The sequence below is a fragment of the Orbicella faveolata genome, unplaced genomic scaffold (assembly GCF_042242905.1).
Source record: "Orbicella faveolata isolate gen_17 unplaced genomic scaffold, um_ofav_v1 contig_13, whole genome shotgun sequence".
Lineage (NCBI taxonomy): Eukaryota > Metazoa > Cnidaria > Anthozoa > Scleractinia > Merulinidae > Orbicella > Orbicella faveolata.
This window is the reverse complement of record NW_028301540.1, coordinates 8,883,869-8,910,010: the sequence shown is the minus strand read 5'-3', so window position 1 is coordinate 8,910,010 and position 26,142 is coordinate 8,883,869. Positions and strand designations below refer to the sequence as shown.

Below are 26,142 nucleotides of genomic sequence, written 5' to 3'. Positions count from 1 at the left end.
TAATATAACTTGTCTGTGAACCGTGCGATGATGGAAATATTTCATACCACGATATCTAAATGACATTGGTTAACTCATTTTACAAAACTTATGTCAATGGTCATTTCAAAACACCGTTGAATTAAAATTGAAGAGTCGAGCCTTCTTCGATGGCACGGCAGCCATATTGTTTCTCTCCTTTGGGAAATGAGTTCTTTCTTTGTGGTAAACATTTCTTGTTGTTACGGAACAGCACCCAGGACCCTATGAAAACGCTCTACATTGAATGTTGTGGATTAAAAAAATCGCCGAACATAGCTACTTGAAACTCATTTTGACAACAGTTTCGCCCATCGTTTCAGGAGTTTAATCTGGGTTATTTTTCGGCGCCACGCTGCTTAAAAGCCCTGTGATAATTTCACGCGTGAATTAACGGCGCTCGTTTTCAGTGACCCTGTTAATTTTCCAGAGCAACGTAGTTTGATAGATATTTGCAAGGTTTCAAACAGAATCTGGGTTATAAAATTTGAAAGACGAGACACGAGACGTGTTTCAAAAGTGCAAAATATGTAGTATTTATGATTTAACAGCAGGATTTTGGCCTTCCTATAACAATGAAGAAGATCCAGCGGTGCCTAACCGGTTACACTTTCTTCTCAATTAAAAATTAACACTTGTATGCGTCGCGGAATATTTACGTCGCTTGAAAATATACAGTGCTTGAATGTTCAATATGGCTCCAAAGTGCGCTGATTTTATTTCTTAATTGTTCTCTTATTTAGATGATTATCAGGTGAAGGAACAGCAAGAAGCTATTTGAAGAAAATCTGAAATCTTGCTCATGGGTGGGTATAAATTATGCCATATAACTGAACAATAACTTCAGTAAGAAATCCGGGTGTGTTTCATTTTCAGTTTTCTATATTCTGGGGGCGTTTTAAATAACTCGCGCAGGGAAGCATTCTTAAATGATAGTTTTCAGGAATTAATGCCTACGCGTTGGTTACAGAGACGTCTTCCGTCAATCCATAGTCCATGTGGTGCATATAGAAGTCCGGATGTACCAAAATTATCAGATAATTAGATGTCAACTGAAGTGGCATTCTTGTCCCAAGCAACTTAAAACCTCGATCATTCAGGAGGGAAATTATGTTACTTCGGATATTTCTCAGGCCAGGTCTTTGTGTATGGTTTCTTTGAAACCTGCCTCTAATGTCTGTTTTTTTTTTATTTGTTGCTCAGCGAACAAAGATGACGATGGGTTTGATTTGATTCAGCCATCACTCATCCAACAGTTGAGGTCCATCCTAGATCAGTATCCTGATGATGGACAGATACTGAAGGTAAAACACATTACTTTTGTGCAAAAATCGCCGAGATTGCAGGGAAGCAAAATTTCCTTCCTTCTATCTGCTACACGCAGCATATTGGACTACTATAAATCAATTCAGAACTGAATTACAATGTCAACTTCACATTCATGATAAAAACCAGCAAGGCCATGTACGAAAACTCTTCGTTTATTTTTCTAACAGTCTGTATTTTCCTGTGGTAGTATATGTAATTTTGCGATTGTTGATCACTCGAGTCTCTCGTGTCCAGGAACTGATTCAAAATGCTGAGGATGCAAATGCCAGTCGAGTGAAGTTCTTGCACGACAAACACAGCCATGACACAGAACATCTTTTTGATGAGGACCTCGCACAATTTCAGGTAAACACATCGTTTTGTCTCATTTTTCAAAACATCGAAACGAACAAAAATTAGGACTTAGTAACGTTCCAAATTCGCAAAATTAAAAATGCGCCGCTAAGACCGTGTAAAAGAAAAAAACTCACTGAATTGTTCAAGGCAGAGTGATTATGATGCTAAAATCCAAAAACTTTATGAGTGGATAACTCACAATAACAGCTCAGTTTAGTTTCATAGTAATTTTCGACAAAGCTAGCTCATTATACTTTGGTTCTCTTCTAATCTAATGGTCAAAGCGTTTAGGGTTTTGGCTTTTCGATGTCATGAAGAGAAGCGTGTCCTTGGCGTTTTACTGAACGGAAGAATAGAGGGTGGCTGGCAAAGGGTTTTAGCGTGACGCTTGAGCGCCCCAAAAGTAACAGCGTGATGCGTGATGCGTGATTGAGACATATTAGCCGGGTGACGCGGGACAGGACATCATAACTTGATGCGTTGATGCGTGATTTGCTATTTTACAAGCACGTGATGTGTGATTTACCAATTATATTTCCGTAATAAATGAACGTTCTTTGAACTAGAAGGATAGCATTCATTCAAAGTAAATAGTTAATAGGGTCTTAAAAAGATCATCAAATCGTGGCAGACGTGACACCATTTTCTGGTCTTTTTCGTCCTTTTCTTGACCTCTGATGTCTTAGATCTTCGTGGATCTCATGGTACTATAGGTCCAAACAATTGTGATACAAATTATAGGAATAAGTCAATTGAAAATAGTTAAACTTTGCACGAGGACTATGAGCTTCAGTGTTATTTTTGTCCATTTAGTCGACCGATCATTTTTGGCAGTGCATCAGATGAAGAGAATATGACACACCACATCCAAATCCGGCTATCGTGTAAACGAATTTCGTCCAAAAGGGCTGAAACGGCAACACACGTTAGAGTTTGGTGTCATTTTATACCGCTCGACAAGACAGTTGTGTAACCAACGAGAGACTACTCAAGGGAAACGTTTGTGTGCCACTTAATGAAGGTCGTCATAAAGACCTAACTGAATTCAAAAGCCACGTTGTATTATCCTTTACAGACATAAAAACGTTGCCGCACAGAAAAGGATTTGCAGGTGTAAAGCTTTGACACAAATATTGCCTGTATATTAGAGCATGGCAAAGGTAACGTAGACTTCTTCTCAATTCGTATGTACAAGATCTCTGCCAACTTAGCTTATGAGCAGGTCCCCGATTGTGTTATAGGGGAAGAATAAAAATCAAAATGTTTAACAAAACGAGCGGCTTGTCGTTGTACACGTTAGATCTGGATGTCATAAAATTCCTATCGTGTTCGAAAAGGGCCGTTTTAAAATGTTTTCGTCCACACTGTAGGCCTAACCGTAGAGATAAAGCTGTATGCGTTTTTAAATTCTTCCGGCGTAGTGTGGACGGAGTCTGGAGCAAACCACGACGTCAATGAGCGCCACCAAACAAGAGGCTCAATGAGCAAAACGAAGGCTGTACAAGTGTGTTCAGTAAACCTTTGTACATTTCATAGCCGTCCTCTGCAAAACAACAACGCAAAATGACCGCGAACAAGAACGATGAGTCGAACTGCTAATTTTTCGTATTTCCATTCAAAATTAAACACCGTCGTTACATATTTAGCCTGAGCGAGGTTTTAGAGCCATAGGAATCCTGGACAAATTCAATTTTACAAGACGTTGTCCTCGGCGTCGCTGTCGTCATTGTTAAGATTCCTATATTTGCCTTTCGGATGCTGGAAGATCGATACACTTGTTTAACGACTGGGGTCTGTTATCCTAAGTGGCTGTTTTGTGCTTTGCTCATGATTTATTCCAAGACCAGTCGAACGCAGATGAGAGTATCGTGTAAAAACTGTAAAAAAATCACATAAATTGCAGCTCTTTGCCACGGTTCTTTTTAATTCAGCGATTAAGTTGTCGAGCGTTTCCGTAGGAAGATTTTCCCTCCTGCGGAAACAATCTCGTTCACGCCGCTTCGTCGATACAATACCATTTCATATTCCCCCTATTACCACACGGCAATCGTTTGCATCTTCTTCTTCAGTATAGCTTAAGGCTTTGAACACTTAAAGGCCATCGTCATCAATAACGTCCTTGAACATGGCGAGTTGATACTTGGGGCTTTCCGCTCCAAGCCAAGTAATTATTACAGTATTTCTCTTTCCATAGCTCCCAGTTCTCGGGGATCTCGCTAATTAATTGACCTCAAATCTAAATGTTGTGGAGACAATGATATCTGGTGGAATAACATTGAAAATTGTGATGCTTTAGGCGGCGAGGCACCGGAAGTTGTTTTCGCTCGTAGGTAATAGGCACCTTAAGCAACAGACGCTTTCGTTGACGACGGCGACGTGACGACCGATAAGAAACTGGGGCTAGAACGGCTTCAGGTTGCGGTCGCGGCAGCAAGTTACAATCCTTAAAGAAGGATTTCTCGGGCTAGCATCACATCTTTTTGTTCTGTCCACTCCATCTACGAGTTGAAGGTAAACTATAGTTGAAAAATAACTAGATGGAATTAAACCTTATACTATTCACGTTTTACTAAGAGATGTAAAATCATTGCGAAAAATAACGAAACAATTTAAGTTTATAAACTTTGCCTGCTTTGAAATGTCAAATGTAAAGAGCAAAAATTATTTTACGTGTAAAACGTGTATTGCTAAAGCAAATTAATTGCGATTTTTAACCAAAGTTTGTATCACCGCTTATTGAGAAAAAAACAGGTGTATTTTTAGACTGCCAAGATTACACACACACCTTGTTGTGCTAAACATAGATTTCATTGCTAAACCTAGATTTTGAACAAAATCTCAGCTCAGTGCGTTTTTCATTCGACACATTGATCGGCCGCTCAAATACAGGAGTCATATTTTGCCAGCTCTTTTGATAAAGAATCGTAAACAACATTCTGCGAAGGATGTAATAATCTTGTATGTACAAGAAATAAAATCCAGGCGAGACGGTTTGGTAGCGCGAAGTTTGCAGCTCTTGTAAACATTAAAAAAATACATGTACACACTGTTCGAATACACATTTCATCGAGTCGATTAAAAAAGCCTCTATGTTAAACGAAATACCAAGACGAGGTGATTGCCAAAATAAAATCAATGTTATTTCAAGCTATAGCAATCTGCCGATTATACGTCGAGAAAATCTGAAAAAACTAATTATACTAAGCGGCATTACGTTGGATGAAAGCAACCTCCTCGCGGAAGGTTAGTTTGACATGCGAAAAACAATTTTTCAGTTAAAAAAAAAATGAGTCCAGGAATACTCCCAGAACATTGTTTTAAGCATAAAGGCAATCAATATGCAACTTTACCTTGGTTGGGCACCAAAGTAGCATAAAAGTGAGCTAAAAGGGATCAAAACAAAAGATTAAGTACTCACGTTTTCGTCGCGACGTGAAACCCCACGTTCTCACGTTCTCGACCTCAGGGCAACGTCAGGCCACAACGTGTTGTACATGCGTAGTGACGTCTCGAGAGAAATGTCACGTTTCCGGTTGCCGTCGTGAGGCCGGCGACGTCTGTTGCTTAAGGTGCCTGTTCGTAGACGGTGGACGTTGTCGAGGAATTTGAACTACCCTTTCGCTGCAACAAGAAATATTAGATGGTAGAGAGAACCTTAAACGAATGTCATTAATCAAGGCTTAATTAACTCAAGATACACAAGGTGAACGCGTATTCTAATATATAACTGTACGTATAGCATAAATTACAAAGCCGTTACAGAACATAAGCGTGCATATAATGAATGTTTGGCAAATTAGCATATTGTCCCCATTTTGAATAATCAAATCCAGTCGGTTTGTCTCAGCTTCGCTATGACGTCAGTGCTTTCTCATTGGCTCAAAGCCAAGCCTTTTGTTCTTTCGCTTTATAAGTGTGACACCACCCGGATGGTTGGGCGGCCAGTTAACTCCACCACAATATACACATCTCCTGGATACATAATCAAGTATTCTTTCTCAACCATCCCCCTTAATATCTCCCAATATCCGCTCACAGCCTGCATTTCATTAATCCCCTACATATACCTACACATTCTACATTTCATTAATCCCCTACATATACTTACACTTCCTACATCTCATTAATCCACCACATATAACTACACATCCTACATATGATTAATCCACCACACACACCTACACAGCGTACATTTCAGTACTCCCCAACATATACCTGCACAGCATTAATCCCCCACATATACCTACACAGCCTACATCTCATTAATCCACCACACACACCTACACAGCCTACATCTCATTAAATCCCCACATATACCTACACAGCCTACATCTCATTAATCCACCACACACACCTACACAGCCTACATCTCATTAAATCCCCACATATACCTACACAGCCTACATCTCATTAATCCACCACACACACCTACACAGCCTACATCTCATTAAACCCCCACATATACCTACACAGCCTACAGCTCAGTAGTTACCTACATATACCTACACAGCCAACATGTCATTAAATCCCCCACACATACCTACACAGCCCACATCTCATTAATCCCCCACATATACCTACGCAGCCTACATCTCATTAATCCCGCACATATACCTACACAGCTTACATCTTATTAATCCTTCACATATACCTACACAGCCTACATCTCAGTTATCCCCCACATATGATTAGACAGCTTTCATCGTATTAATTCCCACTTATACCTACACAGCCCACATTTCATAAATCTCTAACATTTACCTTCACAGTTTGCATTTCATTAAATAGTTTCTAGAGTCATAAAGGTCAGCACACACGAGGGCACTAGTCCCTAAGACTAGTCCCCGCAACAAGTCGCGGGGACAAGTCCCAACGTGTAGACTAGCCATTTTTGCCGCAAAATCTAGTCGCAGGGACTAAAACTTGGTCCCTGCGACTAGTCCCACGAATTCAAACTGGTTTGAATTTTTGGGACAAGTCCCTGCGACTTGTTCCTTAAAACGCTTCGTGTGAACTGTTCGGTGGGACAGGTCCCTGCGACCAGTCCCTTCGTGTAAACTCTTCAGGGGACTAGTGGCAGGGAATAGTCGCAAGGACTAGTTCACTCGTGTGTGCCGACCTTTACTCATCATATTCAGTGATTATCAACTGATGTAGAACCAAGTGGTCTTGAGATAACAGGTAAATTGGCAACCGCTATTCAAATTATATCTTCACTTATCGCCTGGGAACAGGCTCCCGGTTGGGTTAATGAGTTTAGTGCGAACTAGCCAAGTGTGGTCTAGGGCGAGCGGGGAGAGCCGAGGGCGGAATGGTGACGAGGGGGAGCGCAATTCGCAGTTCGCCCTTAATTAACGGCCCACTTCGCTTGCCGGATTTTTTTTTTCTGTCCCCGCCGGATTTTTTTTTTTTTTTGCCGCCCTCGCTGGGAGCTTGTTCGCAGGCAAGTTTACTTGCCGTGCGTTCAGGCCTTCGAACGGATACCGTAAGACACGTTTTCGCGCGAGAGATCACATATTTGCCGCGGCATTTTTCTGGCTGAATCGGCAAAGTTTTTCCTTTAACGACACTTTTAGGGTCGAGAAAGTAAAATTAGCGATGTACTTACTTCTTTTTACGTGACGCGTGATTGGTGAAAAAAAAAATCTCCGTGATGCATGATTTAATAGACAAATTCACCGTGATGCGTGATTGGTACCCCACATTTGCCACCCTCAGAACATGGTTTCCGTTTATGTCTGACAAACAGATCTTTAACTAGGTAAATGTGCATCCATCCAGTTTATTTTAGAGAAACTATAGATACATAGACATATTTAAGGCTTAAAAAGCCTAAAGTTTTCTCTGATGTTGTTGGATAAGGTAAGGGGAAAATCTGCCAATTTGTACAGTATACTGTTATAGTTGACATGAATACACGATGCAAGTTGCGTTTGGGTACCGTGCAAAAAGATACATAGTCCCTTTTCATAAATGGTTCCCAATTTAAAATTCTTTTGTATACATTTGAATTAGCCTCACTAAACTCGTTTGGGAGTAACAAGTCTTTTGAATTGTCAACTCAAAAACGAGGTCAGTCAGGCTAATTTTAATACTTACAAAAGAATTTATAATTGGCAGCCATTTATGAAAAGGGTCTGTATCTCTTCCTAGTGCCACAGAAGACTCATATATCTCATTGAAATGTCCGAATAGGGCCCAGCGCTTTACGCTTACAACAACGCACGGTTTACAGAAGAAGACTGGAGGGGTATTCGACTGGTCTGTGATAGCATCAAAGTGGAAGATCCAATGAAAGTCGGCCGTTTTGGTCTTGGCTTCAAGTCTGTATTTCACATGACAGGTACTTGCATCTCCAGTACAATCTTAATAAATTTTAGTGTTGATATACGTTGTTAATATGGTAGATAGATAAAAGATTTACATTTCAAACCTACTTAACACAAAGAATTTTTCAGAGATCTACGACCAAATCACGTTTTTATAACGCCGTACTAAAGTCATCCAGTGATATGAAATCACAGAGAAAGTAAGTTTCACAGAGTAACAAATTGGTCTACACATATTCGCCCTCTTAATTATAATTGAAGCTGAGAGCCTGCTTAAAGACTCACATTTATTTATTGAACCTGGTGAATTTCCAACATAGCTGCAAAGAGAAACTTTTACAATTCTTGTGTTCTTTTAGTTAATTAAATTGGCCTATTTTGTTTAGGAAAGTGAAACAATTGTTTCAAGATTGAATACAATATTCCGTTACTTAAATGAAGACACTTGACAACATATGGTGGTCCCCTTAGTTATGTTTCTGTCACTCTTCTATCTCAGATTTACCAAGTTTACTCAGTGATTCCCAAATTGGCTTCATTGACCCTCATGGTGTTCACTTTTCTGACAAGCGCCGCAGAAGAACAGGAAAACACTGGCGACTCAACGAGGACCGCGCAGACATGGAGGAAATACCAGACCAGTTCCTTCCTTACCAGGGAATCTTTGACTGTACGGAAGATGTTTTTTCCCAGGGATTTTACGATGGCACCTTGTTCCGTTTCCCTTTCAGGACCGAACCATCCGAGTTGTCAGAGACACTCTACTCTGCTGAGAAGATGGATACACTGTTTGACAGTTTTGAGGCTGACGCTCACTTGGTTCTCCTGTTTCTTCAACACCTGGAATCGATCGAGCTTTATGTTAGAGAAGAGTCAGAGTCTGATCCTGAAAGGATCTTTCAAGTGAGAATCGCCGATCAAAGTCTCCAAATAGTTCGAGCGAAGAGAAAGGAGTTTCTCGCAAAGATCAAACCTGGACAAGTCATGACAGAATCTGTCACTGTAACCTACCCGGTCACGATAGAGACAGTGAAGTTCAACTCGCTCTTTGATGATGAAACCGTGAAGCAGCATTCTTTCCTCGTTACCAATTACTTTTGTGGAGGGGAGGTTTCTATGAGGTTTAAGGAGCTAATGGCAGATAAAGAGCTTAACTATCTGCCCACGGTAGGTGTTGCCATGGCATTGCCAACAGGTCCCAAACTTGAAACACCTGACATTAAAGGCCATGTGTTTTGTTTCTTGCCACTGCCAGTGCAGAAGAAGAGCTTAACAGGTTTGCCAGTACACGTTAACGGCTTCTTTGCCTTGGGTCAGAACAGGCGTTATATCAAATCTCCAAATGCGGATCAAGAGGATCAGGAGTCGTTTGGTCGACAGCTGACGGACAAGTCGTTACTATGGAACAGGTGTCTTCTCGAGGAGGCCATACCCAGAGCGTATGCCACGATGATTTTGGAAGCCATTCACGAGAAATCAGTTTTCGTACCAAGGACTTCCATCTTCAAGTAAGTGTCATTTTCTGGGGCAGTGACTCGGTTAATAACTGTCATGCGCTTGGATAAATTTAGCTCCAACGAAAAATAGAATATTGCTGGCTCTTAGACGTGCTTCGACGGGATTTATAGATTATTACTTCTATGCTCAGAGGTCATCACTGGTGGTTAGCACGTGATATGTTTTTAGTATTGTTAGACCCATGTTGTTTCCACGAACCCGTAATTTCTGGTGCTTTTTACCGTGTGTTAGTGATCTAGACTTGTTGAAAAATGTTATTTTACTCTAAAACAGAACACGTAATGCAAAGAAGTTACCCTTTTCACGGTCGAATTAGGCTTGATCTGCAGCCACCGTTCACCGAGTCCACGCTCGGTTTCCTTAGAGAGAGACGAGATCGGACTCGAGAGAGCGACGGAAATTGAGCCAGGAAAGAAATGTAATTTTAAAAATGTCTAGAAGGCTGTAGTATATCTTGGAAAGAGCCATGCTTGCTGTACTGGTTCGAAACCGAGGAGCTACTGCATTCTCAGGCTTATTTATTTCTTGCAGGGCATGGCCAGATGTCAGCTCCATAGACCCGAAGTGGGAGAAGATAGAAGAACCATTGTTTACCCTGCTACTGCAGAAAAAAGTTGTTTATACCCCGGCACATCTTGGGCAATGGTTGACAGTAGAGAAAGCCGTTTTTGACCTACTGCCTGAAGATGAACCAAAAGAGCTACTTCAGCGAGTATTACTAACTGGTGGTGTGTCTATTGTCTCAGTACCAAGTCATGTCACGAACGCCATTACGTCCCATGCAGCGACCACTGTAAAGACCATCACACCGAGTCGTACAAGAGCAACACTTAAGAAAGACCCTAAATGCTACACGAAACTTGTCAGACGAGAGAAACTGCTTCTTCTTCAGTTTTGTCTTAAAGATTGCAAATTTAAAAACCTCTACGACTTGAAGTTGTTGCCCCTCTCTGATGGCACATTCACAACATTTTCAGATCGGGGAGAGAAAATTTATATCTGCTCACCTAATCATCCCCAAGAACTTTTTCCTGGTCTAGAACACCGCTTCATTGATAACACAGTCGATGGGGACATCACTGGGAAGCTGAAAGAAGCAGCTGATCAAGGTAAAACGAGTTTTTTTGGATAAGGGTATGGTTTTATCTTACCGAACATTTGTTTATTCTTTGTATTAGTATCTACAGTAGTTAATGACATTCCTTTCATAAGCCGTGTGGCACAGTGGAAAGCAGAACGGTCTTACAACGAATAAGCTCACCATAATTGTAACAAAGACGACTGATAAATGCCGCTTATTATCGTAGTTCTTTTTCGTTAGTATACAACGCAATGGTATAAAAACGTCCTAATATTGCGTGCATCGCCCAGAATGCTATTGTCTTTCGCGAAATCTACTTGCAGTGCTCAGTTTTTCATTGCGTGGAATAATGATTACAAAGATTAGCTGTCGGAATTCCGACCGCTCTCGTCAATGAATCGGCGGCTGTCAATCAAACGGTCTGATGTGTGAAGTAAATCCCAAGGTGTAATAAGTTAACAAAAGCGCTGTAATTTAAAGGCGGCCTGCACTCTTCACAAAGCCTTTTGTCAACAAAGTCGTGTGTAGCGACATTCTCACTTGTTTTGTTGACATGTCACACTCGAAATGGTTTGAGCGCGGGAGCCAAAAGTTCTCCCACAAAAAATTCTTCTTCTAAAGCGTTGCCAAATGGAAAGAACGGTGCGCAAAAAACTTTCTTCTACTTTATCGTTGTCCTCTTTTACTCGAACGGTCAAAGCAGTTCATCAGAGGTAGTCTTTTACTCGATCGGTTTACGTAGTCTGTCGTTGATCGAGGACTTAAAAGACAACACAGGTCTTTTTCTATTCGAAAGATGAAGGGGAAAATGAATGACATTTCTGTTTGAAATCCAGAGCCGAAAAAAAACGCAAAGGCACGCAGCGCGTCTTACGCCTGAGCGAGCATTGCTGTCCACTGTTTGTGTGAGATAATTATTCAAAATTGGCTTCGTTTTATTAAATTGACCGTTTATTTGGAGATAATACATTGGGTCGTAGCCTTTTAGTGGAGTGGACATGTGCAAGAAAGCGGGGTTGACCGGGGATTCACTGAGCTCTAAAAAGAGCTCCCGATCAACGCGCTGCATTTCTTGCACAGATGACATGCTGAAAATTCGTTTATTGCAACTCGCGCAAAGCGTTACTTTAAATACGATGGTTAAGTGATATATTTTATCACCTCTCAATCTCAATGCCTTATAGCGTCGGCGTGTGTCCTATTGTTTGTGGAGGTGGAGCTTGGCATATATTAATATTCTACCGGGAAATTCAAAATAGTTTCGCTCTATTGTTCTTCTAGTCTCCGAGGCGAACGAAGGCTGAAAGATCGTAAGGAGTGTTCGAAAGTTGGACAGAACGACCACTTCGAAACGTTATTTTCCGTTAAAACTTGGCATAAAGCTTCCTTTAACAACATACATTCAAAGCCGTATGATAACCGTTAAGAAGGGCACTTTCAAGGAGTAAAATTCTTCCTCCAAATATTTCCTCATATAATATTTTCCCTCAAATGGACCAAATTCAGGAAAAGAAAACGGCATTCTGCGCGATGATTTACGAAGGAGACTGTCACTCTCTATGTTACTATGCTTGTTTCACAGAAGTCACACAATTACGGCTATTATGCGAAGATGATGTACCATCTCTTCTCTGTGAGGCCCTACCACCTGAGTGGAATAAGGCTGATACCGTTTCGTGGTTCCCCGATGACAGTAATCACAACCATCCCCCAAGAGACTGGATCAAGGCTGTCTGGAGATATCTTCAAGAACATTTTACAACAGAGGAAGATATTCAGAGCCTTGGAAAACTGCCCTTGCTTCCACTCAGCATGGCACAAACACCTGTAACCTTGGCACGACTTCGCCACCCATCTAGAGTTGTTGTCAAACGCGTAAATGATGATTGCCTCGACGACACACTGGCGAATGTCTTACGAAAGCTTGGTTTAATTATCATGAATGATTTTCCAGCCTATGTTAGACACCATCCCGCTGTCTTGGGGACGTTTGTACATCCGCCGTCCGTACAAGGCGTCTTGCAAGCAATGGTGATTTCCTCCAGCCAGATGACAGCTGGAAGGTTTTCAGAAATCGTGCGCACGATGTTATCTACCAACGACAAGCACCTCCTCAGGTCATTTCTCGCCCGTGTGAGACGGTCATCTGTAGGACAAGCGGAGCACAGTTTTCTGTGTTCGCTACCCATTTTCCAGACGCTGTCCAAAAAGTTCGTATCAAAGAAGGAGGGTCTTTGTGCAGCGGTTGCTGATTCTCTTCCGGTTTCACCTCTGCGAGAGCTGATTGACATTACCCAGCACGATTCCAAGACTTTAGCAGTGTTATTAGACGTCAAGATTCTAATGCCAACTGAGTTACTCTGCCAAATGGTGTTTCCAGACATACAGCGAGGAAAGTATTCTGGAGAGCAGGTTGACAAACTCATGAACTATGTACTGGAAAACCACACAAATGAAATTCGCAAAAATGCCACGTTCAAACAGAAACTACAAGCCTTGCCCTTTGTCTCCAAACAAAGAGGGCGGGCAAGAGCATCAGACCTCTTTGATCCCAGAAACGCGATCATGAAGAAAATATTTGTCAATGAAGATGTTTTCCCAACAGCCGTGTACAACGAACGTTCTGTACTCGTCGTGTTAGAAGAACTTGGAATGAAAAGCGAGGACAACATCACTGGATACGATTTGCACCAGAGTGCCGAGTTAGTAAGTGGGCTTACTCACCTTCCAACTGCAGAGCGGAAATCGAGGGCACTTTTGAAGTTCCTTAGAGAAAATCCCCAAAAATTGTCGGAGTCAGTCAATGGACAACCGTTGGGATCGTTACTGAAGGAAATTTCCTGGGTTTCACGATTGCAAGACAGACCTCCTAACTATCCTCCGGGACTGGCATGGTGGGAAACAGGCGACGGAAAGGAGAAGCACTTTTTCAAGCCAACCGAAGTAAAGAGTCAGTTTCTGGCGAACCTCGTTGGAACGGTTATGCCCCTTGTAGAAGTACAGCCATCTAGTCAAGTTTCCAAGTATTTTGGCTGGCAAAACATACCCGGTATCTTCCAGGTCGTTCAGCATTTGAAGAATGTGATCAGATTGTATTCAGAAGAAGAAAAACCGCTCTTTATGGTTGTGGTAAACGAAATTTACTTGTTGCTAAGTCGAGTGCTAGCACAGGACGTTGATGTGGATCGTGCATTTGACTCTTTTGAAGAATTTGATTGGGTGTGGAATGGAGAGGGCTTTTCCTTACCTAGCCATGTGCTTTTCAGCAAGCCACACATTGATCTTACACCCTACATACGTTCTCTTCCTCCCGACATGGCTAAGTACGCTAAGCTGTTTTTCCGTTTTGGCATGAAAGAACGCAGTAATCCAGCTGTTCTGGTACAGGTCCTTCACATGATTAAAGAGAAGTATGACGATGGAATTGTCCTGTCCAGCGCTTTAGAAGTAAAGCACGATCTTCAGTTATCTGTCAACATTCTGAATGAATTGGCAAGTGAGCAGTTGACAGAGGAGCTACAAGGGCAAATTGTTCTACCGACACACACGGAAGGCAACTCGCGCGTAAGGCTTGAACCAGTGGAGTGCTGTATGTACTGCCACCACGATTGGCTGAAGAGAGAAGGTGACGATGAAGACATGGACTATTTTTATGTACACCCCAGTGTCCCTAAAAGTACTGCTGAACGTCTTGGTGTCCCAAGCCTCACCAATCGAATGCTGGACCCAGATGAGCTTTCCATAGGAGAAGAGTTTGGACAGGAAGAGAAGCTTACTACTCGACTGAACCGACTTCTGGAGGAGTACACGGATGGATTTTCAGTTCTAAAAGAACTTGTTCAGAACGCAGACGATGCTGGTGCCACTGAGGTGAGGTTCCTCTATGATGAAAGGACGAACGAGGATGCCATGACTTGCTTGATTGATGAAGGCATGAAAGGTTGTCAAGGTCCTGCATTGTGGGTCTACAATGACGCTCAATTCAACGATGAAGACTTTGAGAACATTGCGAAATTGAATGAGGCAACAAAAGAGCACGAAACGGAAAAGATAGGCAGGTTTGGACTTGGCTTCAATGCGGTGTACAATTTGACAGATGTGCCCATGTTTCTTAGTAGAAACTATTTTGTCATTTTTGATCCTCACACGTCATACCTCGGGAAGGCCATTAAGAACAAAAGGAAACCAGGAATGAAGATTGATCTCAACAAGGATGTGAAGAGGCTTCGAAAATTCACCAATCAGTTCAAGCCATTCAATGGTATCTTTGGCTGTGATTTGCATCTCGATAAAGAAGACAATTCGATTGATGGAACCCTTTTTCGTTTTCCATTGAGAACGAGCGAGCAAGCTGAAAGAAGTGAGATAAAGAAGCTACCTTACGATGACCAGCAAATGAAGGAATTGTTGCTAATGCTTGTTAATGGAGCCAATACCTTACTCCTCTTCACGCAGAATGTCCTCCATGTCAGCGTATTTTCCTTGACAGCATCTCCCAGTCAAGACAAAAATGCGACATTACTGTTTCAAGTTAGCAAGTCACTAGCACAAGGTGGAATAGTTAGAAGCCTGTCTGTCCCTGTTAATCTCTCGGCCGCGACAATGAAGTTGGCTACAGAGGAAAAGGATTTCTTGAAACAATGCAATTTTCTTCAAGCGTCGTCACAGATTACTCGAAATTTTAGGAAGGGAGCACCAACCAAACTTATCAAATCGGCCATGAAGGTTAACATCAAGTGCAGTTTTACGGAGTACGGTTTGATTTTCTTTGCACGTGACGTACCTTTTCAAAAGGATTGTAGCACCTGGCTTGTGGCGTCTTCCATGGGTGATGGTGAAGCACTGAAATTTGCTAAGAAAGATTTGAGCCTTCTCCCATCGGCGGGGGCAGCTGTTCAGCTGGTTCCAAATACATCTGACACAATTTTGCCCTTGCCTGCGAAGAAGACAGTTGATGGATTAGATGTCAACGGGATCTTGTTTTGCTTCCTCCCACTTCCAATTCACAGTGGCCTTCCTATTCACATAAATGGAGCATTTGCATTAGCTGCTAACAGACGTCATTTGCAGGAAAAACTTGAAGATGACAAGAAGTGCTATGGAGTGGACTGGAACAATGTACTTATGCAAGATTCTATTGCTTCTGCTTATCTCTGCCTTCTCGAGGATCTGAGGTCCATTGCTTCTGCTGACGAATCTTACAAGTTCCATTCGTTGTGGCCAAAAGCTTGTGAGACTCATCATAATTGCTGGCCAGTCATGAAGTCGTTCTATACACAGGTTGCTAGAGGAAGTTACTCTCTGTTTTCTGACGGCCAGAAGTGGCTAAATATTGATGAAATTGCATTTCTTGATCCAGATTTTAGAAAGGAGCCGCTAGTAGGCGATATCTCGCTCACAGTTTTCCAGCTGCTTATGAAAGGAAGTGCAGTGGTCATTGATGTTCCCGTGGATATCCTAAGGTCGTTCCAATTTTGTGGTCTTGGAGAAGTACTAAATCCCAAAATCTACGACAAGGATAGATTTTTTCGTGAACTGTTCTTCCCAAAAATCTCCACTGTACCTCCAGAGTTAAGAGATGCACTAGTGCTGCATGCTCTGGATATCAACTGCAATGACCTGATAAGGACGCATGCTTGCATTCCAGCATCACCATTTGGTAACACTCTCAAGTATCCATCTCAACTCATACATCCAGGCAAAGACGCGGCCCATCTCTTTCTTCCTGGCGATGAAAGGTTTCCTTGTGGGAATAAAGATACTTTCCTTCACTCTCAACGGCTTGCAAAACTTGAGACTCTGGGAATGATGTCGGATTATCTTCCTTGGCAAGAGATTGCAGAAAGAGCCGAGAGTATTCAAGCACTAAATGCAGTCAACAGTGACGCTGCGTGTAAGCGGACTATTGCATTGTTACAATTTATGGAGAAGAAGATGAAAGACGAAGATAAAATTCCTTCAAACAGTGTCATTGGAAGACGCATTTTGAAGGCAAATTTTCTTCCGGTTCTCAAGAAGCCAGCCTCGTTTCCTCTTCAATGGAAAGGTGATGAGTTTGGAAGCAAAGTTCTCCTCGCACCTAAAGATGTCTTTTTGGAAGACAAAAAGTACCTTTTATGCTGCACGGAACCATTAGTTGGAGTAGATGTCCCCCGAAATGTTAAACATTTACTGGCGCTAGACAAGAAGCACGCGACGTTGGCCCATGTAATAGCTCAACTGGAAGTAGCTATGGCCACCAAAGTTGAATCGTCCGAGCTCGCTGTACATGAGGAGATAAGCCATCTGTGTTACGCCGCTTATTCGTATCTAGATAAAGTACTTTCTAACAATTGGAAAGCTATCAAGAAATTGTTGAATGGCAAGAACTTCATTCTTAACGGAAGACAGTTTCTGTTTGCTACTCAGGTGGCCTTTCATCTTAACGTCGACTGCTCGCCATATCTTTATCAACTTCCAGAACCTTTGGCGGTGGCTTTCCCAAAACTAATGAAAATGGTTGGTGTGAGAGAACATTTTGAGGAAAAAGATTTCATTTCAAGTCTTCTGAAAATGAAAAGCCGCTTTGCTGAAACTAACCTGGACCAAGAAAGCCTTCAGACTGCTGTGCATCTGGCGAATAAACTGGGCGAAAGTGTCAGAGATTGGAATTGCGATCCTGCTGAAGTCGAAGAAAAATGTGGAACTGTTTATCTTCCTGACTCACGTGGAGTTTTGCGATCGGTTCCCGAGCTTTGCATCAAGGACTGCCCTTGGATGCCTGATGAGCCAGAGGTGCATTTTGTTAACGCCAGAATTCCTTGGCCAACTTGTGACTATGTGGGTGTTAAAACACGTAGAGAAGAAGCTTTGCGGTCTCATGTCGTTGGAATTCCTTTTGGTCAGCGGGAGAAACTCACAAATCGCCTGAAACGTATTCTAACCTGCTATCCATGCGAGAAAGAAATTCTGAAAGAACTTCTTCAAAACGCTGATGATGCAGAAGCGACTGAGATTTGTTTCATAAAAGATCCCAGAAACCATCCCAATGAAAAAGTTTTTAAAGATAGTTGGCAACCCCTACAGGGACCTGCCTTGTGTGTGTACAACAATAAGCCTTTCACCAATGCCGATATTGAAGGAATACGGAATCTTGGCGAAGGTAGTAAGAGCGATGATCCGAACAAAACTGGTCAATATGGTGTCGGGTTTAATGCTGTCTACCATTTGACTGATGCGCCGTCCTTCATTTCAAAAGGAGAGGAGATTGGCGATGTTTTGTGCGTTTTTGACCCACACTGTAAGTTTGCTCCTGGTGCAAGTGCGGAAGAACCTGGACGAATGTTCAAAGTCAGCACAACCCTTCAGAAAAGGTTTCCGGACGTTTTCCCATGTTATCTGGGACAACACTTTCCAAGAGATAACGCAACCGTGTTCAGATTTCCCTTGAGAACAGAACATATGGCTCAAGAATCCAAGATATCGTCAAGTTCTGTGTCACTGGAAAAGCTGGACACAATGATGGAAGAATTGAAGAAAGAGCTATTTGAGGTTCTCCTTTTTGTTAACAATGTAAAGAAGATAACCATTTGTGAAATAAATAGAACAAGCGGGGATCTAGAGAACGCTTACACCGTCGAAGCAGTTATGTCAGAGGAGGATGAAGTCAAGAGGCAAGCATTTTCCAGTTACATCAAGAGGATTGGAAGGCTATTCAGGGAGGGAAGAGAAGTTCTTCCAACTGATATTCAAGTGACAAGAGTGTCCTATGTCTTGAACATCACAGACACTCTTGGAAACCAAGAAAAGTGGCTAATTGTTCAACAGATGGGCTTTGAGAAGTCTGTGAAGACTAGCATCGTGAATGCTTTTAAGAAACATCAACTTGGGATGCTTCCTCGGGGGGGTGTGGCCTGCCTTTTGGAAAAGAAATCTGTAGAAAAATGCCATGTACAAAGAAGAAAGAAAGCTTACTGCTTTTTGCCACTTCCATTCGAAACTAACCTGCCAGTTCACATTAACGGTCACTTTGCACTGGACCACGAGGCAAGACGAAATTTGTGGAAAGACGAGGCTGGTGGATACCTGAGTGACTGGAATAATGCATTGTTGCAAGATGTCGTGGCATCGTGCTACATTACGCTGTTGGTGGAGGTGCGGAATTTTCTTAAGCTACCTATAACCCAAGATGCAAACCCTTGCACCGAGGATGAGATCCTGTACAAGATTAATTTGTACGAAAGCTTTTTCCCCCTTCAACCTCCTAGGGATCAGTATTGGAAGACACTGGTCGACTCTGTCTATCAAGAAATCAACAGAAGAGAACTGCAAATTATACCAGTTGTACGAAGCAGACCAATGGAAGTCACCAGCAAAACCTCGAAGAGTAGCACTGTAGCTGAAGTTTCGTGGCTACCACCAACTAGCACTGGAAGGCAGCAAGCATTTTTTAACAACCTTGCGGTAACAGGTCCCTTTGCCATGTCACCTGACAAGGAAACAGATGAGTCCCAAACGAAAGTAAGAAAGAGGTTTGAGGCGATACTTCTTGAAAGCGGTCTTAATCTCGTGTCCTTTTCCTTGGCGTTGCATGAATCCTTTTTGAGAGCTGGTGTCACTACTTGCTGTATCTCTCCAAGCTCTGTGGTAGATTTCTACAGAACACTTAGTTCTCATTATCCCTTGTGTACGATTGGCCCAATTCCCTGTCATGTAGATGAAACATCATTGAAAGATGTTCTTGGTGTTATTGTGGTGTTGCTGTACTGCAAAGGTGATGCAAGCTTTCTCAATAAGCTGGAAGGTCTTCCACTGCTTCTTACGCAAGACAACCGTCTTCAATCGTTCTCAAGCGAAGAACCCAAGTTCCTCTCTCGATATCAAGATATTCTGCCCGGTTCACCACATATCTTTCTTCATGAGCAAGTTTATAGAGTGATATTTAAAGATGCTGCTACCAAAAATTGGTCCGTTTTGAAGCCTTTGGATGTAAAAACATTTGCCGCGAACTTGCCCCAAACACTGCAGCAGGAACGCTATGGAAAGGCGGAGTTTGTTCAGTGGTCTCCAATCCAAAAAGCTATCCCCGACCAACGATGGATGTACAGGGTATGGGTTTTTCTTCATGATATTCTGAGGGATGTTGTCGATGACGTAAAAATAAATGAGCAGACCAAGAACCTTCAGATTAACCGAACCCTTGAACCTCTGTTCAACTGGAGCATACTTCCTGCTACTGAGTGGAAGAGCACTGAAAGAAAAACCTCCTTGCTTTCCTTTTCTCAGTTCAGAGCGCCCCAGCCAGTTGAACATTTTCTTGTACCTTTGGGGAAAGCAGCATCTATCATTGAGTTTAGAAGTGCTGATTCTTCAAGTGAGGAACTCGTGGACGTCTTGCGGAAACTTGGTCTGCCTGAACTTAACTCTACTGCACTCTCAACCACGGGATCAGGTGCCTATGCGTACTCCTCTCCAAACTCAGTTAATCTCGCTCGTATCATTGTGGCAACCCTGAAGGTCCCGGCATCACTTCTGACTTCACTTGATCAAAAGATGGATTTAGACCCGCACTCACTTAGAGGACGATTGCCGCCGTCAGATTGTATCACCATCTTGGAGTACTTCAGTAGAAGTGTGAAGTGCCTGCGAGATGCCGACAGGATCGTCCTAAGAAGGCTCCCTTTTTATGAGGCAACACATGGTGGCTTGATAAGACTCGATGATCGCAGAGTGTGTGTTTTACCAAATGAAATACCGCAGAAGGGAATAGATGTGTTGGAGCGTGAGCTTGGTATAGTATTTCTCAAATCCTGGGGAAGTCTCTCTGAGTTGTTCAAGTTCCTGAAACTTGAATGCGTTTCTGCTGTTGACGTGTATTGCACCTTTATTCTGACAAATTTCTCTATTCTTAGCGATGAAGCAAGGCAGATTCACCTGGAATTTATCCGGAAATGCATGTTAGACGATTTGGATGATGATGACGGCGATAATGCGGATGGTGACCAGCAGCGACTCCTGGAATGTTTAAGAAATATTCCCCTCGTTCCCTCAGTGGATGGTATTCTCAAGACTGCTTCCTGTTTTTGCGACCCTAGAATTGATGTTTTCCGCATAATGCTTCCAGAAAGCATGTTTCCACCAAAGCCTCTCAATTCTCCAGAGTGGTTGAAGTTTTTGCGACGTGTTGGTCTGGTGTGTGAAGTTACCAAGGACAGTTTCAAGAGATTTGCTACAGAAGTTGCACACGAGGCCGCATCAGCACCAGATGATAACACTTTCAAGAAATCTAAAGTTCTGGTCAATCATCTCATACACCGACACAACGTAGTGGCTGAAGGATTACTACAAAGTATTTGCGACATTCGATTTGTGGCCGGGGATCCTGTAAGAGAACCCCTTCAAGCACTCTTTGCACCGTTTGGAGGCGTCGTAGGTCGGCAGATTCCTTTCTTTGCGTTCAAAGAGGCAGTTCCCTCTGAACATGCAGAAATTGTGTGGACGAAGGCGCATTTACTTCCAAAATGGGCAAACCCACGGTGTCGTCTTCATGAGCTCAACCGCCCTCCCCGTGTCAGCATGGCCCAGTACTGTGATTCTTTTGTCGCACAACTCCAGATTTTAGAGAAGCCACCGGTAGATCTTGTCGTTGGTCACTGCCAAAATTTATGTGTATATCTCGCAAAGAACAGGTTGGAGATGGCTGAGCGATGTCACACAATTATGGCAGTAATGGAACACGTTTACACATTTTTGCTGACAAAGCCAATCGTAAACAGTGATGCAAAGAAAATTCTGGAAAACACACCTTGCATTTTGGTTGAACATGGAAAGAAACTAATTTTACCATGTCAAGCAGTCCTCGAGCTGTATGAGCACCTTGAAATTAGACCGTTTCTCTACGGAATTCCTAAAGAATTTGGAAAATTTCACCCACTGTTTGAGAACCTTGGTTGTTCCAAATGTGTTACGATTTTCCACTATGCTATGGTGTTGGACATGTTGCAGAGGAAATGCCAGAAGTCAAAACTGGACCCAAATGAAGTTAGAATGTGTGTCAAGGCAGCGAAAGGTTTCTTCGAGAGACTAGAAGAAAATACCAAAGAAGTGGAAAGCCTTTTGGCACTGTACCTACCGGGAACGTCTTTGACAGGAAGTTCATCTGAGGAGAACCAGACAGTAACGCCGGTCTTCTTGCGCAAGTCTTCACATCTTATTTTCAATGATGCACCTGCTACTCACCGGAATCGGCTGCACAAATTTAACCAACCTTTCTTACTCGACCTTCGTTTGATGGATGTGACTTGCAGCTCTGCCCAGACCAACTACAAAGAACTAACGATGAAGTTACCAATAGCATTACAGCCAAGAATGCTTTCCTCTGTTGTCAAAGAAAAATTGAGTGCCTCACAGACCCATGAATTTGTGATGACTAATGCTCTGTCGCAACTGAAGCACCAGCTTTCTTCCGCACAGTTTTGTTCTGGAGTTATCAGACTGATCCGAGACGAGAACTGTCGACAGAAGAGAGAGATTGATAATGGTGTGATTGAAAACATCGAAAGAGGGCTTCGTCGAATCGAACTTTTTGTCGTAAACAGCCTCAAAACCACACTTTTTACCGACGAGGTTCCTATTCCAGAAAGTGAAGCAGGAGTGTCATATTTCTTAGATAAGGTCCTAGTTTCCAATGAAGAAATTTGGAGGGTGTATGTTACAGCTGTGAGAGGAGTGGATGAGAGCACCTGTGCCATATGGCTCGTTTCAAACGTGATAGAAGACATTTGTGGAGGGCTTCTCGGAAGGAGGGCAATATTTATTCCAGAGATGTTGCGTTGTCCTCTAAGTGACATTTGGTCACTGTTAGATGGAATGGGTGTTCGACAAGATGACTCGTCCCGTCCAGCAGGAGAGAAAATCTATCCTCCGCCCGGGACGTTTATCCCAATTGAAGACCACCATTTGCTGAATGATGCCTTTCAAGAATTTGAACCTGACGAGTATGTAGGATACGAGCTAGACGACCCGAGTCTGCAGCGGCAGGAAGGAAACGCTACTTACATATACGCTGTGATTATCGACATAATGGCGAATGAAGATTGCAACCCCTTGGCAAAGCGTTACAGAATCAATATCGGAGATAACCAAGAGATCGAGGTCGATGCTGCTGATTTGTACAAATTTCATCGTCTGGACGCTGCAACCTCATCTGCAATTGTTTTATCTAATCAGCGAAGGGAGCCTCCAAGAAACAGAAGTAGACAGGAGGTGTTTGATGAAATTTCAGACCTCCTGGACGATGCATGGAAACTACCAGACGAGACGAGAAGGAAAATCATTAAGCGACTGTATCTGCGGTGGCATCCCGATAAAAACTTGGGCGATGAAGAATTCTGCACAGAAGTTTGTCAGCATATACAGCACGAGACCTCCCGATTGGAAAGAGGTGAACCACGGGGTAGTGGAAGACCTAACGCAGAAGCCAGAACTTCGGGTGGGTCCTACGATGATTTCTTTACGTCCTGGGGAGCTCGTGCAAGGGAACATTACACGCAGCGCCAGGGATACCAAGAAAGACAACGGTCACCTCGAAACTCACACAGGAAGAATCCTCAACCAGGCGAAGCAAGGCGATGGTTTAGACAAGCTAAGGCCGATGTCGCGGCAGTGGAGAATGATATTGTGTATGGCAATCCTTCCTACGAGTGGGCATGTTTTAAATGCCACCAGGTAAGATTAGCAAGTGTTTCCCTAGCTTTAATCTAATTTGATAACAAAGTACAGAAGGTGATAAGAGAAACATTCTTTACATGGATATTTTTAAGCACTATTTGAAACATTAGATGTTGACTGATGCATCCAAACTTTCACCATGACGAAAGTATGTGAAGATTAATGTACAACTACATGAAATTCTCCAGGCATAATTATTTATAAAAATGTGCATGTGCTATTTTAATAACTCGTGGTTTATTTACCGTTGTTCAAATAACAGTCCCTTTCCCGAATTCAAAATATAACTTACCAAGTTAACACTTGCTCAGTCTAGCCGAATATTGCTTTTGTAGGCAGCAGAGAAAGCCCTGAAAGCCGCTCAGTACACGATAGACGCCGACAAGACTAGTGTCCACAACTTGGTCCAGAATTGCAACGGCTTGAATGACTCAGAGTTAACCGAATTGGCATGCCAGTTGGAGGTTCTTGTTGGCGATTCAACACGCATGCGCTATCCAGATCGGATGCATTTTCCTCAGATTCCAAAGGACGTTTACTCGGCCCAGATGGCTCAACAAGCCTTGCAGCTTGCCAAGAAGATCGTCGAGCGTGTTCAAGACCGGATTTCTTAAGGTGCGTTCTTAAGAAAGAGATACTGTACTGTATGTCCATAAGTGGGTGTGAAATTCATGATAAATAAATAGACAGTCGCCGCGCGATCTCTTTCCGTGGGACGATTACATGTTTCTATTAACAATTATCACAAGACATAGCTGACGAGGCCGTCGCCGGCCATTATGTGGACGATCGCCACCTCCAGCCATCAGATTGTATTATAGTATACTAGTAGAATTCAACTCAAAAATGAATCGATTGAAACAAGGAAAATCTTTTTCGTTTGTTTAATGTCACATGCACATATGCAAGAGTGATATGCATATCTATAACTCTCCTTCCGTTTATTTAATGACGTGTAGATATCAACAACTAATGCTATAAACTGAATTTGACAGGCTGTGACAGAAACGTGGCACTGGAGAGATTCAAGCAGGAATGCATTTCTCATAGTAGTGACCAATCTTCAAACTCACGTGTGCAGCAGTGGACGATTTAAAATTTATCAAACAATGTAGCTTCAAAGTAAACCAGTAGATTTAAGCACAGTGATCGATGTGTCGAAGTGCTCATATGGCCAAATTCAAACCCAAGAACGTTTTTTAGCCCGGAGTGCTCGGCTACCATAGTGCATGTTTTTATTATGATTATTTTTCGTTATCTACTGTTAGAAACTTCGCTTTTAGTGTTCAAATTAAGCCAAACTATAAGAGGAGAATTTCAGTCAGTATTATAACCATAGTTTGCGTTAATGTCGCGGCAACACCGCCTCTCATCCGCTTTCTCTTATGAGCGTTTGTAGCTTAGTTTCAGTTATGTTCTAAAGTCAAAGACAACTTACCGTTTATTAAGCCTTGCTCCAAGTAAATTAGAGTCATTTTGTTGGGATATTAAAGGGACACTATCACCATTTTTAGTATGATTTTGGAAATCTCAAAAACATATCCAGTCGATCATTGGAAGCTGAACAATAATGGTTTTATTTTGTAGAGCAGCACTGGACAAATAATTGAAACCTATTATGATGGATAACGATGGCGAGGATGGAAACGGATTGCGCTATGGATTTTTTAAAAAACGTCAGGATGTCAGTTTTTAAAAGGTTCAAGTTTAGTCCGAAAATCGTTGCAATTTTGCAAAAATGTTGCTGCATGCAGCGTGGACTTTCTTCAAGAATTGCTTTTAATCATTTAGTTAGAGCTAATTAAATCCTTATTACGTAAATTTAGGGACTATTTCGTGAATTTATCACAGTTTTAAGCAAATATATCTTGACAGTGTCCCTTCAAATACAATTTTCAATAGGTTGTTTTGCCTTTTTAAGTGTAGAGCTTTTTCACCAACCAGAGGACCCCTTTAGACCTTTCCCATTTGCTACTATACCTTTCAATCACAGGCGAGGCAAAAACTGAGCTGTTAGTGTACTTGTAAGCCCAGTTATATTGTCAGTTTCAGGTCAGGTGTACACGCAGGTGCGTCATCCTATATAAACGATAGACTTGTTCGTTCTAGTTGAAAACACGAGTCCTCTCCTGTTTACTCGTTGAAGATGTAGTTTGTCTCGTACTTATCAGTGTAAAACTGAGACAAGTGAAAGGTAATTGCATGATTTTAGTAGTCATTATACACTTGCTCAAAACTAGTTTGCAGGCATACCACCCGAATAGAGAAAACAGATAGATGAGAGTAGTATGGCTTTTTAGTCCGGTTGACGTTTTACAATTGCGTTCAAATTTTGCATCCGAATATTAAATGAGACGTATTTTAACAGTAGTAGATGTTTTAGAAATGCACACTTATCTCTTTTTCTTTTTTGTCAGTTTTATAATCGATTTGCCGCATCGTTATTTTGTAGGAAAATAAAAAGATCAGTTTTGCTGAATAGAAGCTAGTATGTTTGATTATTGTTAGACTACTTTTAAACCAGTGACACACGTTGTCTGCAGTACAAAAGTACGAGTTTGATAACATAAATCAAAGAATGCTTTTCATAGAGATTCTTATATTATTAGACTGTGTTTATGAAGTTCATGATCAAGGAACGAAAACCTCCATTCCTGTGATATACAGATGTGTCATAGAATAAAGTGACGTGAGAGAGAACTAAAGTGAGCCGTGAGCCGTAGTTAAGGTGGCTCAAAGCAGTTTCCAGCAGTTAGATTTTGATGGGTCTTATAACCACTCTTTATCACTTGATGCTACAATCATGGAATAGCAACATTGCCC

General features: G+C 42.2%; 2 protein-coding genes and 1 long non-coding RNA gene across 3 annotated transcripts in view; 2 read left to right on the top strand and 1 right to left on the bottom strand.

The window, feature by feature from the left end:
- The first annotated feature begins 759 nt into the window (after positions 1–759).
- Positions 760–26,142, top strand: part of LOC110052930 (sacsin-like) — an 80,591-nt gene continuing 55,208 nt past the window's right edge. Inside the window, exon 1 of the mRNA XM_089284477.1 lies at positions 760–824. Coding sequence (XP_089140603.1) covers positions 821–824 — 4 coding nt within the window. The 5' untranslated portion in view covers positions 760–820. The remainder of the gene's footprint in view (positions 825–26,142) is intronic.
- Positions 762–26,024, top strand: LOC110053068 (sacsin-like). The gene is made up of 9 exons (XM_089284478.1): positions 762–824; positions 1,222–1,322; positions 1,582–1,692; positions 7,879–8,026; positions 8,512–9,520; positions 10,062–10,639; positions 12,194–23,316; positions 23,655–23,934; positions 24,315–26,024. The coding sequence occupies exons 1-8, from the start codon at positions 821–823 to the stop codon at positions 23,931–23,933; spliced, it is 13,353 nt and encodes a 4,450-aa protein (XP_089140604.1). The 5' UTR covers positions 762–820; the 3' UTR covers position 23,934; positions 24,315–26,024.
- LOC149114871 (uncharacterized) lies at positions 2,804–5,196 on the bottom strand. The gene is made up of 2 exons (XR_016205933.1): positions 5,102–5,196; positions 2,804–4,181 (listed from the first exon to the last, which is right to left on the bottom strand). It is a non-coding gene; the product is annotated as an uncharacterized LOC149114871 (long non-coding RNA).

Excerpts from the sequence above, each read along its gene's own strand:
- LOC110053068 (XM_089284478.1), top strand. Across the intron at positions 10,640-12,193 it reads GAAAGAAGCAGCTGATCAAG|AAGTCACACAATTACGGCTA; the intron begins GTAAAACGAGTT and ends CTTGTTTCACAG. Across the intron at positions 23,317-23,654 it reads CATGTTTTAAATGCCACCAG|GCAGCAGAGAAAGCCCTGAA; the intron begins GTAAGATTAGCA and ends TTGCTTTTGTAG.